The sequence below is a fragment of the Oncorhynchus gorbuscha genome, linkage group LG24 (assembly GCF_021184085.1).
Source record: "Oncorhynchus gorbuscha isolate QuinsamMale2020 ecotype Even-year linkage group LG24, OgorEven_v1.0, whole genome shotgun sequence".
In the NCBI taxonomy this organism is placed as follows: Eukaryota; Metazoa; Chordata; class Actinopteri; order Salmoniformes; family Salmonidae; genus Oncorhynchus; species Oncorhynchus gorbuscha.
Genome location: NC_060196.1, coordinates 51,857,092 through 51,871,429, shown reverse-complemented (window position 1 = coordinate 51,871,429; position 14,338 = coordinate 51,857,092). Strand labels below are relative to the sequence as shown.

Below are 14,338 nucleotides of genomic sequence, written 5' to 3'. Positions count from 1 at the left end.
CAAGAAAGTGAATCCTCTGCTGCCTGCAACCACAGCAAACTGTGGCAGAATTGTATTGATAACCAAACTGACAAAAATGTACCAGTAGAAATCATATTTCCAGTCAATATTAGTGAGGAAACCCCCAAGTCGAGTAATTCCATGAAAAACATACAGTGGGGCAAAAAAGTATTTAGTCAGCCACCAATTGTGCAAGTTCTCCCACTTAAAAAGATGAGAGGCCTGTAATTTTCATCATAGGTACACTTCAGCTATGACAGACAAAATGAGGGGAAAAAAATCCAGAAAATCACATTGTAGGATTTTTAATGAATTTATTTGCAAATTATTGTCAGGATTTGGCCAGGGTTGTTCCGGTTTTTGGTCACTAGATGCCCCCACTGTGCCTTTTGACCTTTTGTTTTCCCTTGATCCCCATTATTATTTGCACCTGTGCCTCGTTTCCCCTGATTGTATTTAAACCCTTTGTTTTCCTCTGTTCTTTGCTCTGTGTTTGTATGTTAGCACCCAGCCCTAGTACTCTGAGAACTCTTGTTGATCCCGGTGGACTCTCTTGTGGAATTCTGTTTTTTGTTCTTGTTTGTTTGTTTTTTGAGTATCTTTTGAGGCTTTTTGTGCTTTACCTTCCACCTTGTGGATTTACCTTTTTGTCTTGGAGGATTACCTTTGTTCTTGTGGAATTCCTTTTGAGGTTGTGGAGTTACATGTTTTCCTGAAGAACTTCACTTTTTACTTCATTAAATACACCGTCTCAAGTACTGCTGTGTCTGCTTCATCTTCTGGGTTCTGCCGACTATTCGTGGCTCAGTTTGTTAAGTGACTGTTTCTCACTCCGGAGACCCGGGTTCGTAACCGGGTCCTGACAATTATGGTGGAAAGGGACACTAAAGAGGCCTTAGGACACTAAAGAGGCCTTTCTAATGACTCTGAAAAACACCCTGGGTCCCTGCTCATCTGCGTGAATGTGCCTTAGGCATGCTGCAAGGAGGCATGAGCACTGCAGATGTGGCCAGGGCAATAAATTGCAATGTCCGTACTGTGAGATGCCTAAGACAGCGCTACAGAGAGACAGGATGGACAGCTGATCATCGTCGCAGTGGCAGACCACGTGTATCAATACGTGCACAGGATCGGTACATCAGAACATCACACCTGCGGGACAAGTACAGGATGGCAACAACAACTGCCCGAGTTACACCAGGAACGCACAATCCCTCCATCAGTGCTCAAACTGTCCGCGAGAGGCTGGACTGAGGGCTTGTAGGCCTGTTTTAAGGCAGGTCCTCGCCAGACATCACTGGCAACAATGTCGCCTATGGGCACAAATCCACCATCGCTGGACCAGACAGGACTGGCAAAAAGTGCTCTTCACTCACAAGTCGCGGTTTTGTCTCACCAGGGGTGATGGTCGGATTCGCGTTTATCGTTGAAGGAATGAGCGTTACACCGAGGTCTGCACTCTTGAGCGGTTTTGGAGGTGGAGGGTCCGTCATGTTCTGGGGCGGTGTGTCCCAGCATCATCGGACTGAGCTTGATGTCATTCCATGCAATCACAACGCTGTGCGTTACAGGGAAGATATCCTCCTCCCTCATGTGCTACCCTTCATGCAGGCTCATCCTGACATGACCCTCCAGCATGACAATGCCACCAGCCACACTGCTCGACCTGTGTGTGATTTCCTGCAAGACAGGAATGTGAGTGTGCTCAATCCCATTGAGCCCGTCTGGGACCTGTTGGATCAGAGGGTGAGGGCTAGGGCCAATCCCCCCAGAAATGTCTGGGATCTTGCAGATGCCTTGGTGGAAGAGTCGGGTAACATCTCACAGCAAGAACTGGCAAATCTGGTGCAGTCCATGAGGAGGAGATGCACTGCAGTACTTAATGCAGCTGGTGGCCACACCAGACAGTTACTTTTTATTTTGACCACCCCTTTGTCCAGGGACACATTATTCCATTTCTGTTAGTCACATGTCTCACTGAACTTGCTAAGTTTATGTCTCAATTGTTGAATCTTGTTATGTTCATACAAATATTTACATGTGTTAAGTTTGCTAAAAATAAATGCAGTTGACAGTTGTTTTTGAATACATTTTACTTTTCCAGTTATATGAAATCACTGCACTAGGTCTGGAGTAGAGGTCGACCGGTTACTCGAAATGGCCGATTAATTCGGGCCATATTTCAAGTTTTCATAACAATCGGAAATCGGTACTTTTGGACACCGATTTGGCAGATTTTTTCCCCCACACCTTTATTTAACCAGGCAAGTCAGTTAAGAACACATTCTTATTCTCCATGACGGCCTAGTGGGTTAACTGCCTTGTTCAGGGGCAGAACGACAGATTTTGACCTTGTCAGCTTGGGGAATCGTTTTTGCAACCTTCCGGTTACTAGTCCAACGCTCTAACCACCTTCCTTACATCGCACTCCACGAGAAGCCTGCGTGACAGGATGACTACCTGTTACGCGAGGACAGCAAGAAGCCAAGGTAAGTTGCTAGCTAGCATTAAACTTATAAAAAACAATCAATCTTCACATAATCACTAGTTAACTACACATGGTTGATGATTTTACCAGTTTATCTAATGTGTCCTGTGTTGCATATAATCAAATCCAAATCAAATCAAATTGTATTTGTCACATACACATGGTTAGCAGATGTTAGTGCGAGTGTAGCGAAATGCTTGTGCTTCTAGTTCTGACAATGCAGTAATAACCAACAAGTAATCTAGCTAACAATTCCAAAACTACTACCCTATAGACACAAGTGTAAGGGGATAAAGAATATGTACATAAAGATTTATGAATGAGTGATGGTACAGAGCAGCATAGGCAAGATACAGTAGATGGTATCGAGTGCAGTATATACATATGAGATGAGTATGGAAACAAAGTGGCATAGTTAAAGTGGCTAGTGATACATGTATTACATAAGGATGCAGTAGATGATATAGAGTACAGTATATACGTATACATATGAGATGAATAATGTAGGGTATGTAAACATTATATTAGGTAGCATTGTTTAAAGTGGCTAGTGATATATTTTACATCATTTCCCATCAATTCTCATTATTAAAGTGGCAGGAGTTGAGTCAGTGTGTTGGCAGCAGCCACTCAATGTTAGTGGTGTCTGTTTAACAGTCTGATGGCCTTGAGATAGAAGCTTTCAGTCTCTCGGTCCCAGCTTTGATGCACCTGTACTGACCTCGCCTTCTGGATGATAGCGGGGTGAACAGGCAGTGGCTCGGGTGGTTGCTGTCCTTGATGATCTTTATGGCCTTCCTGTGACATCGGGTGGTGTAGGTGTCCTGGAGGGCAGGTAGTTTGCCCCCGGTGATGCGTTGTGCAGACCTCACTACCCTCTGGAGAGCCTTACGGTTGTGGGCGGAGCAGTTGCCGTACCAGGCGGTGATACAGCCCGACAGGATGCTCTCGATTGTCGAAGTCGTTTTTTTTGGGGTCGCTGGCTGGGATCCATTCCGTTGTCCTGGGTGAAAGGCAGAACACAGGGCCCGCTTCGCGAAAGTCATATTCTTGGTCGTACTGATGGTGAGTTGACGCTGCTCTTATGTTCAGTAGTTCTTCTCGACTGTATGTAATGAAACCTAAGATGACCTGGGGTACTAATTTAAGAAATAACACGTAAAAAAAAAAAAAAACTGCATAGTTTCCTAGGAACGCGAAGTGAGGCGGCCATCTGTCGGCGCCGGAAGTTCAGATGCAGCGCCTGTTAATTTCTCATCAAATCACAGCCTACTTCGCCAAACGGGTGATGATTTAGGACTGTCGTTGCACCAAACCGAACCATAAATATCAATGCCTTTCTTTAAAATCAATACACAAGTATATATTTTTAAACCTGCATATTTTAAGCTAATATTGTCTGCTAACATCAATTTCTTATAATTAGAGAAATTGTGTCACTTCTCTTGCGTTCCGTGCAAGTAGTCAGGGTATAAGCAGCAGTTTGGGCCGCCTGGCTATTTGCGAACTGTGTGAAGTCCACTGTGTGAAGTCCAGACCGTAATTCATTTGCCAGAATTGCACATATTTATGACATAACTCTGAAGGTTGTACAATGTAACAGCAATATTTAGACTTAGGGATGCCACCCGTTAGATAAAATACGGAACGGTTCCGTATTTCACTGAAAGAATAAACGTTTTGTTTTCAAAATGATAGTTTCCGGATTCGACCATATTAATGACCAAAGGCTCGTATTTCTGTGTGTTGTTATGTTGTAATTAAGTCTATGATTTGATATTTGATAGAGCAGTCTGACTGAGCGATGGTAAGCAGCAGCAGGCTCGTAAGCATTAATTCAAACAGCACTTTCGTGTGTTTGCCAGCAGCTCTTCGCAATGCTTCAAGCATTGAGCTGTTTATGACTTCAAGCCTATCAATTATTGAGATTAGGCTGGTGTAACCGATGTGAAATGGCTAGCTTGTTAGCGGGGTACGCGCTAATAGCGTTTCGATCCGTGACGTCACTCACTCTGAGACTTGGAGTAGTTGTTCCCCTTGCAGATAACGATGCTTCAAGGGTGGCTGTTGTCAATGTGTTCCTGATTCGAGCCCAGGTAGGGGCGAGGAGAGGGACGGAAGCTATACTGTTACACTGACAATACTAAAGTGCCTATAAGAACATCCAATAGTCAAAGGTATATGAAATACAAATGGTATAGAGAAAAATAGTCTTATAATTGCTATAATAACCTCAACCGTAAGCTTTCATATGTTCTCAACAAGGAATTCAGTATTGTTGTAATTGTCATTATAACAAATATATATATTTAAAAAAACTTTATTTCTTTTTAAATAGGCCGATTAATCGGTAACGGCTTTTTTTGGTCCTTCAATAATTAGTATTGGTATCGGCGTTGAAAAATCATAATCGGTCGACCTCTAGTCTGGAGATCAACATTACAAAAAGTGCCCATGGGTTTCTGTACCTGTGGTCAGAGATACACTAAATGGTCAAAAGTATGTGGACACCCTTTGTTGCTGTAACGGCCTCCACTCTTCTGGGAAGGCTTTCCACGAGATGTTGGAACATTGCTGCGGGGACTTGCTTCCATTCAGCCACAAGAGCATTCGTGAGGTCGGCACTGGTGTTGGGCGATTAGGCCTGGCTCGCAGTTTGCGTTCCAATTCGTTCCCAAATGTATTTTATGGGGTTCAGGTGAAGGCTCTGTCAAGTTTTTCCACACCGATCTTGACAAACCATTTCTGTATGGACCTCGCTTTGTGCAAGGGGGCATTTTCATGCTGAAACAGGAAAGGGCCTTCCCCAAACTGTTGCACGAAAGTTGGAAGCATAGAATTGTCTACAATGTCATTGCACGATGTAGCGTTAATATTTCCCTTCACTGGAACTAAGGGGCCTGAACCATGAAAAACAGCCCCAATACCATTATTCCTCCTCCACCAAATTTTATACACCTGTCAGCAATGGGTGTGGCTGAAATAGCCGAATCCACTAATTTGAAGGGGTGTTCACATACTTTTGCCCATGTAGTGTATGTGGCTTCCAAATGAGAGTATAAGTGTGTTGCAAATGGCACCCTATTCCCTACATAGTGCACTACTTTTGACCAGAGCCCTATTGGCCCTGGTTGAAAGTAGTGCACTATAAAGGTAATAGGGTGTCATTTGGGACTCCGATTGCATGACAGGCAGGCTTGGTGAGAACAAGGCACTGGCTAAAAAATAACTAGTCAGGCACATTGGTCCTGATGACATCTGAGATATGTCTCTTCAATTAGCCTCATACACAATGCAATGAATGAACCGCCACCAATCCATGTTACACAGTAAATGGTGAATGACCTCTAACACCACTGTGTGTGTGTGTGTGTGTGTGTGTGTGTGTGTGTGTGTGTGTGTGTGTGTGTGTGTGTGTGTGTGTGTGTGTGTGTGTGTGTGTGTGTGTGTGTGTGTGTGTGTGTGTGTGTGTGTGTGTGTGTGTGTGTGTCATCTTCAGGTGTATCCTGTTAGCTCCCAGTAATAATGTCACCCCAGGCTTTAGCTCAGTGGTCTAACAAGGTCTTGAGGTAGGAAGATGGTAGTCTTGGATACCAGACACTAGGCAACAGCAGTGACTAGGGTCTGCTGTCTTGGTAACTTTGAAAAGGCAACAACAACAAAAAATCTGGGGAGGGTCCTCTTCAGACAGACAACTATCCCAACCAATCACAAGACAGACATGCCTCGAAACCAAAGTTTGCAGGCAAAACCTTTGCAGTGGTTTTAGTGAAGGTAGTTGATGCAAACTAGCCACTTGAGAAATGCACCTATTAAAAACATCCTCCATGATCTTCATCTTGATAGCTACTATTTAGTTTCAGGGGGATGTGGGGAGCATAGATACTCTATGCCAAACTGACGATCTGTTACATACAGACGTTGTTAAGCTGGAGCATTGGTACATTGCCGGAAGCAACCGGTCTGTCTTCAGCAGTGTTTCCCAAACTCGGTCCTCGGGACGCCAAGGGGTGGATGTTTTGGTTTTGCCCTAGAACTACACAAGTGATTCAAATAATCAACTAATAATCTAGCTTTGATTTGAATCACCTGTGTAGTGTTAGGGCAAAAAACAAACGTGCACCCTTTGGGGTCCTGGGGACCGACTTTGGCAAATGCTGCGCTCGATCTTTAAAAAAGGGTTCCAAAAGAGTTCTGTTGTGGAAATTCTTATACATTTCGCGTACAGTTCTTTGGATGTCCCCATAGGAGAACCCTTTTTGGTTCCCAGTAGAACCCTTTTGGGTTCCATATAGAATCCTATGTAAAAAGAGTTCTACAGTGCACTCGGAAAGCATTCAGACCCCTTCCCCTTTTCCACATTTTGTTACGTTAAAGCCTTATTCTAAAATGCATTTAAGAAATGTTTTCCCTCATCAATCTACACACAATAACCACAATGTAAACGTATTAAAAATGAAAAACAGAAATACCTTATTTACATAAGTATTCAGACCCTTTGCTATGAAACTTGAAATTGAGCTCAGGTTCATCCTGTTTCCATTGATCATCCTAGAGATGTTTCTCCAACTTGATTGGAGTCCACCTGTGGTAAATTCAATTGATTGGACATGATTTGGAAAGGTACAAACCTGACTATATAAAGTCCAACAGTTGACAGTGCATGTCAGAGCAAAAACCAAGCCATGATGTCGAAGGAGTTGTCCGTAAGAGCTCTGAGACAGGATTGTGTCGAGGCACAGATCTGGAGAAGGGTAGCAAAACATTTATGCAGCATTGAAGGTCCCCAAGAACACAGTGGCCTCCATCATTCTTAAATGGAAGAAGTTTGGAACCACCAAGACTCTTCCTAGAGGCACTGGCCGCCGGGCCAAACTGAGCAATCAGGGGAGAAGGGCCTTGGTCAGGGAGGTGACAAAGAACCCAATGGTCACTCTGGTAGAGCTCCAGAGTTCCTCTGTGGAGATGGGAGAACATTCCAGAAGGACAACCATCTCTGCAGCACTCCACCAATCAGGACTTTATGGTAGAGTGGCCATACAGAAGCCACTCCTCAGTAAAAGGCATGACAACCTGCTTCGACTTTGCCCAAAGGCACCTGAAGGACTCTCAGAAAATGAGAAACAAGATTCTCTGGTCTGATGAAACCAAGATTGAACTCTTGGGCCTGAATGCCAAATGTCACGTCCAGATGAAACCTGGCACCATCCCCATTGTGAAGCATGGTGGTGGCAGCATCATGCTATGGCGATGTTTATCAGTGGCAGGGACTGGGAGACTAGTCAGGATCGAGGGAAAGATGTACAGAGCAAAGTACAGAGAGATCCTTGATGAAAACCTGCATCCTTGATGAAAACGTGCATACCTATATAACGTAGGTACATGACGTGCATACCTATATAACGTAGGTACATGACGTGCATATGACGTGCATACCTATATAACGTAGGTACATGACGTGCATACGTGCATACCTATATAACATAGGTAGATGACGTGCATACCTATATAACGTAGGTACATGACGTGCATACCTATATAACGTAGGTACATGACGTGCATACCTATATATAACGTAGGTACATGACGTGCTTACCTATATAACGTAGGTACATGACGTGCATACCTATATAACGTAGGTACATGACGTGCATACCTATATAACGTAGGTAGATGACGTGCATACCTATATAACGTAGGTAGATGACGTGCATACCTATATAACGTAGGTACATGACGTGCATACCTATATAACGTAGGTAGATGACGTGCATACCTATATAACGTAGGTAGATGACGTGCATACCTATATAACGTAGGTAGATGACGTGCATACCTATATAACGTAGGTAGATGACGTGCATACCTATATAACGTAGGTAGATGACGTGCATACCTATATAACGTAGGTAGATGACGTGCATACCTATATAACGTAGGTAGATGACGTGCATACCTATATAACGTAGGTAGATGACGCAATGACGCCACGGAAAAATGTGTACTACACGTGCAACACAGCATTCCTAACATAGCCCACAATGTCTGCTGTGTGGATTGAGCGGTCAACAAGTCGAGCAGTCAACAAGTCGAGCAGTCAACAAGTCGAGCAGTCAACAAGTCGAGCAGTCAACAAGTCGAGCAGTCAACAAGTCGAGCAGTCATTTGAAAGAATACTTCGAAGGAGACAAGAAACAGGTTTTACGTGAAATGTTACAAATACACAGCTGGACAAGACGGAAATGGACACAGTGACAGTGACAGCACCGAGGAAGAGAGGCCACGGACAGACAGAGCTGAAACTTCACTGCTTGACAATGTATGATGAAATCCTGGTTGAGAATGAAACGACTGAACAAATGAACAACGAAACAGCACAGCAAGTAAGTGAAAGAAATAGGTTTTGATTAAGTCTTACTGGTAATGGGGACATACGTAAATGCCAACAAAATAACTTTCTGGTCAGTGTGGTGTGTGTGTTTGTGTAACATTTATTTAACTAGGCAAGTCAGTTAAGAGCTGGGGCGGCAGGTAGCCTAGTGGTTAGAGCGTTGGGCCAGTAACCGAAAGGTTGCTAGATTGAATCCCTGAGCTGACAAGGTAAAAACTTGTCATTCTGCTCCTGAACAAGACAGTTAACCCACTGTTCCTAGGCCCTCATTGTAAATAAGAATTTGTTCTTAACTGACTTGCCTTGTTAAATAAAGGTCAAATTTAAAAAACGAACAAATTCTTATTTACAATGACAGTCAATGACCACGGCCGAACCCGGATGAGGCTGGGACAATTGTGCTAATCACAGCTGGATGTGATACAGCCTGGATTCGAACCGGGGACTGTAATGACACCTCTTGCAATGAGATGCAGTGCATTAGACCGCTGTGTGTGTTAACTATTTAACTGTACTAGGATGCTTAAAAGGCCGCTCAAATTGTAGTTATCGGTATTGTTTTTTTTTGGCAAGGAAAATATTGGATATCGGTGTCGGCCAAACATGTCATATCGGTGCATCACTAGGTTCTAGATAGCATATTTTTTTCTAAGAGTGTAGTATGGGTGTCAAACTCATTCCATGGAGGGCCAAGGGTCTGCTGGTTTCTCCTTTTAATATGTGTCCAATTATAGACAACCAGGTGAGGGGAGTTCCTTACAAATCACTGACCTTAATTAATCAATCAATCAAGTACGAGGGAGGAGTGAAAAGCCACAGACTCTCTGCCCTCCGTGGAATGAGTTTGACATGTCTAGAGGGACTGAAAAGATGTCACAGATGACATAAGGTCCATGTGCAGTGTCTCCCAGTATGTGTGTGTGTGTGTGTACCAGGACCACTCACCTTCTCCTGAACATCTCAGCGAAGATACAGCCCACGCTCCACAGGTCAACTGGGGTGGCATAGCTGGACTGGAGCAACACCTCTGGGGCTCTGTACCACAACGTCACCACCTAGACACACACACAATCAACTCATTAATACACACAATCAACACCTTAATACACACATTAATACACACAATCAACACCTTAATACACACATTAATACACACAATCAGCTCATTAATACACACAATCAATACACACAATCAACTCATTAATACACACAATCAACACCTTAATACACACATTAATACACACAATCAGCTCATTAATACACACAATCAACTCATTAATACACACAATCAACACCTTAATACACACATTAATACACACAATCAGCTCATTAATACACACAATCAACTCATTAATGCACACAATCAACACCTTAATACACACATTAATACACACAATCAGCTCATTAATACACACAATCAACTCATTAATACACACAATCAACACCTTAATACACACATTAATACACACAATCAGCTCATTAATACACACAATCAACTCATTAATGCACACAATCAACACCTTAATACACACATTAATACACACAATCAGCTCATTAATACACACAATCAACTCATTAATACACACATTAATACACACAATCAACTCATTAATACACACAATCAACACCTTAATACACACATTAATACACACAATCAGCTCATTAATACACACAATCAACTCATTAATGCACACAATCAACACCTTAATACACACATTAATACACACAATCAGCTCATTAATACACACAATCAACTCATTAATACACACATTAATACACACAATCAACTCATGAATACACACAATCAACACCTTAATACACACATTAATACACACAATCAACTCATTAATACACACATTAATACACACAATCAACACCTTAATACACACAATCAACACATTAATACACACCTTAATACACACAATCAACACCTTAATACACACAATCAACACATTAATACACACCTTAATACACACAATCAACACCTTAATACACACATTAATACACACAATCAGCTCATTAATACACACAATCAGCTCATTAATACACACAATCAACTCATTAATACACACAATCAACACCTTAATACACACATTAATACACACAATCAGCTCATTAATACACACAATCAACTCATTAATACACACAATCAACACCTTAATACACACATTAATACACACAATCAGCTCATTAATACACACAATCAGCTCATTAATACACACATTAATACACACAATCAACTCATTAATACACACAATCAACACCTTAATACACACATTAATACACACAATCAGCTCATTAATACACACAATCAACTCATTAATGCACACAATCAACACCTTAATACACACATTAATACACACAATCAGCTCATTAATACACACAATCAACTCATTAATACACACAATCAACACCTTAATACACACATTAATACACACAATCAGCTCATTAATACACACAATCAACTCATTAATGCACACAATCAACACCTTAATACACACATTAATACACACAATCAGCTCATTAATACACACAATCAACTCATTAATACACACATTAATACACACAATCAACTCATTAATACACACAATCAACACCTTAATACACACATTAATACACACAATCAGCTCATTAATACACACAATCAACTCATTAATGCACACAATCAACACCTTAATACACACATTAATACACACAATCAGCTCATTAATACACACAATCAACTCATTAATACACACATTAATACACACAATCAACTCATGAATACACACAATCAACACCTTAATACACACATTAATACACACAATCAACTCATTAATACACACATTAATACACACAATCAACACCTTAATACACACAATCAACACATTAATACACACCTTAATACACACAATCAACACCTTAATACACACAATCAACACATTAATACACACCTTAATACACACAATCAACACCTTAATACACACATTAATACACACAATCAGCTCATTAATACACACAATCAGCTCATTAATACACACAATCAACTCATTAATACACACAATCAACACCTTAATACACACATTAATACACACAATCAGCTCATTAATACACACAATCAACTCATTAATACACACAATCAACACCTTAATACACACATTAATACACACAATCAGCTCATTAATACACACAATCAACTCATGAATACACACAATCAACACCTTAATACACACATTAATACACACAATCAGCTCATTAATACACACAATCAACTCATTAATACACACAATCAACACCTTAATACACACAATCAACACATTAATACACACAATCAGCTCATTAATACACACAATCAACACCTTAATACACACAATTAACACATTAATACACACAATCAACACCTTAATACACACATTAATACACACAATCAACACCTTAATACACACAATCAACACCTTAATACACACAATACACACATTAATACACACAATCAACACATTAATACACACAATCAACACACAATCAACACATTAATACACACAATCAACACATTAATACACACGAATACACACAATCAACACCTTAATACACACGTTAAGACACACAATCAACACATGAATACACACAATCAACACATTAATATACACAATCAACACATTAATACACACATTAATATACACAATCAACACATTAATACACATACTGTAACAACGCACACACACACACAACATACAGACACACACCATTTTCTTACATGTTCCTCCAATACAGACATAAAAGTGACCCTCTGGTATGCATTAGGTTACTTCCTCTACCACAGGCTTCACCCACACTATGAAAGGAGAAGAGGAGAAGAGGAGGAGAAGAGGAGGAGAGGAGGATAAGAGGAGAAGATGAGGAGAGGAGAAGATGAGGAGAGGAGAAGATGAAGAGAGGAGAAGAGATGATGAGAGGAGAAGAGGAGGAGGAGAGGGGGAGAAGATGAGGAAAGGAGAGATGGAGAGGAGAAGAGGAGGAGAGAAGGATGAGAAGAGGAGGATAAGAAGAGAGGGGGAGAATATGAGGAGAGGAGGAGAATAGGAGGAGGAGAAGAGGAGAAGAGGAGGAGGAGAGGAGAAGGTGAAGAGGAGAGGAAGAAAGAAGGAGAAGAGGAGGAGAGGAGAAGGATGAGAAAAGGAGGAGGGAAGAAGATGATGAGAAAAGGAGGAGGGAAGAAGAGGAGGAGAGGAAAAGGATGAAAAGAGGAGGATAAGAGGAGTGGATGAGAGGAGGAGAAGATGAGGAAAGGAGGAGGAGAGGAGGATAAGAGGAGGAGAGGGGGAGAAGATGAGTAAAGGAGGAGGAGAGGAGGATAAGAGGAGAGGAGGAGAGGGGGAGAAGATGAGGAAAGGAGAAGCATGAGAGAAGAGGAGGATAAGATGAGAGGGGGAGAAGATGAGAGGATGAGGATAGGAGAAGGAGAGGAGGAGGAGGAGAAGAGGAGGAGGAGGGGAAGAACGAAGGAGAAGAGGATGAGAAGAGGAGGAGAGGAGAAGGATGAGAAGAGGAGGAGGGAAAAGGAGGAGGAGAGGAGAAGGATGAAAGAGGATGACAAGAGGAGAGGAGGAGGGATGAAAAGGAGGAGAGGAGGAGAGGAGAAGGATGAGAAGGATAAGAGGAAAGGAGATGAGGGGGAGAAGATAAGGAGAGGAGGAGAGGAGAAGGATGAGAAGAGGATGATAAGAGGAGAGGAGAGGGGGAGAAGATGAGGAGAAGAGGAGAGGAGGAGAGGAGAAGAGGAGAGAAGAAGGATGAGAAGAGGAGGATAAGAGGAGAGGGGGAGAAGATGAGGAGGAGGAGGATAGGAGAGGAGAAGAGGAGAAGGAGGAGGAGAGGAGAAGAGGAGGAGGAGGAGAGAAGAGGAGGAAGAAAGAAGGTGAAGAGGAGGAGAAGAGGCTGAGACCAGAGCACTCCTGATACCTGAGACACATTCCCTCTTTCCTCCCTCACAGTCCTTTCTCTAAGTGTTTTACCTGAGAACGCCAAATGACACGCACACACACACACGTTTCTGTGCCCCTGTCTCTGGGTTACATAAGGTATGAAATCATATCTGGCAGGGCAGGTCTCTGGGAGCGCTCCTGTTTTGGTATGCCCAGATCACACAGTGTTTCCATAGTGAGCCATCAGGGAACACAGCACTGGTCCCTGTGTGTGTGTGTGTGTGTGTGTGTGTGTGTGTGTGTGTGTGTGTGTGTGTGTGTGTGTGTGTGTGTGTGTGTGTGTGTGTGTGTGTGTGTGTGTGTGTGTGTGTGTGTGTGTGTGTGTGTGTGTGTGTGTGTGTGTGTGTGTGTGTGTGTGTGTCCATTACAACGAGATCCCCTGCTTTCACAGGACTCAGCTGTCATACTCAAACTAACTTCAGTACAACTTACCTCTTAGAAAACTGCTACTACATTGTATTCATAGTGTTTCCCCCGCGGAAGGTTTGAAAGTGCTTT

The 14,338-nt window shown here is 42.2% G+C and overlaps 1 protein-coding gene across 1 annotated transcript in view; it reads right to left on the bottom strand.

Annotated features, from left to right (window-relative positions):
- The window catches only part of LOC124012147 (cyclin-dependent kinase 6-like), a 97,538-nt gene that overhangs the window by 29,196 nt on the left and 54,004 nt on the right, over nucleotides 1–14,338 (bottom strand). The window contains exon 5 of the mRNA XM_046325609.1: nucleotides 9,825–9,934. Coding sequence (XP_046181565.1) covers nucleotides 9,825–9,934 — 110 coding nt within the window. The remainder of the gene's footprint in view (nucleotides 1–9,824; nucleotides 9,935–14,338) is intronic.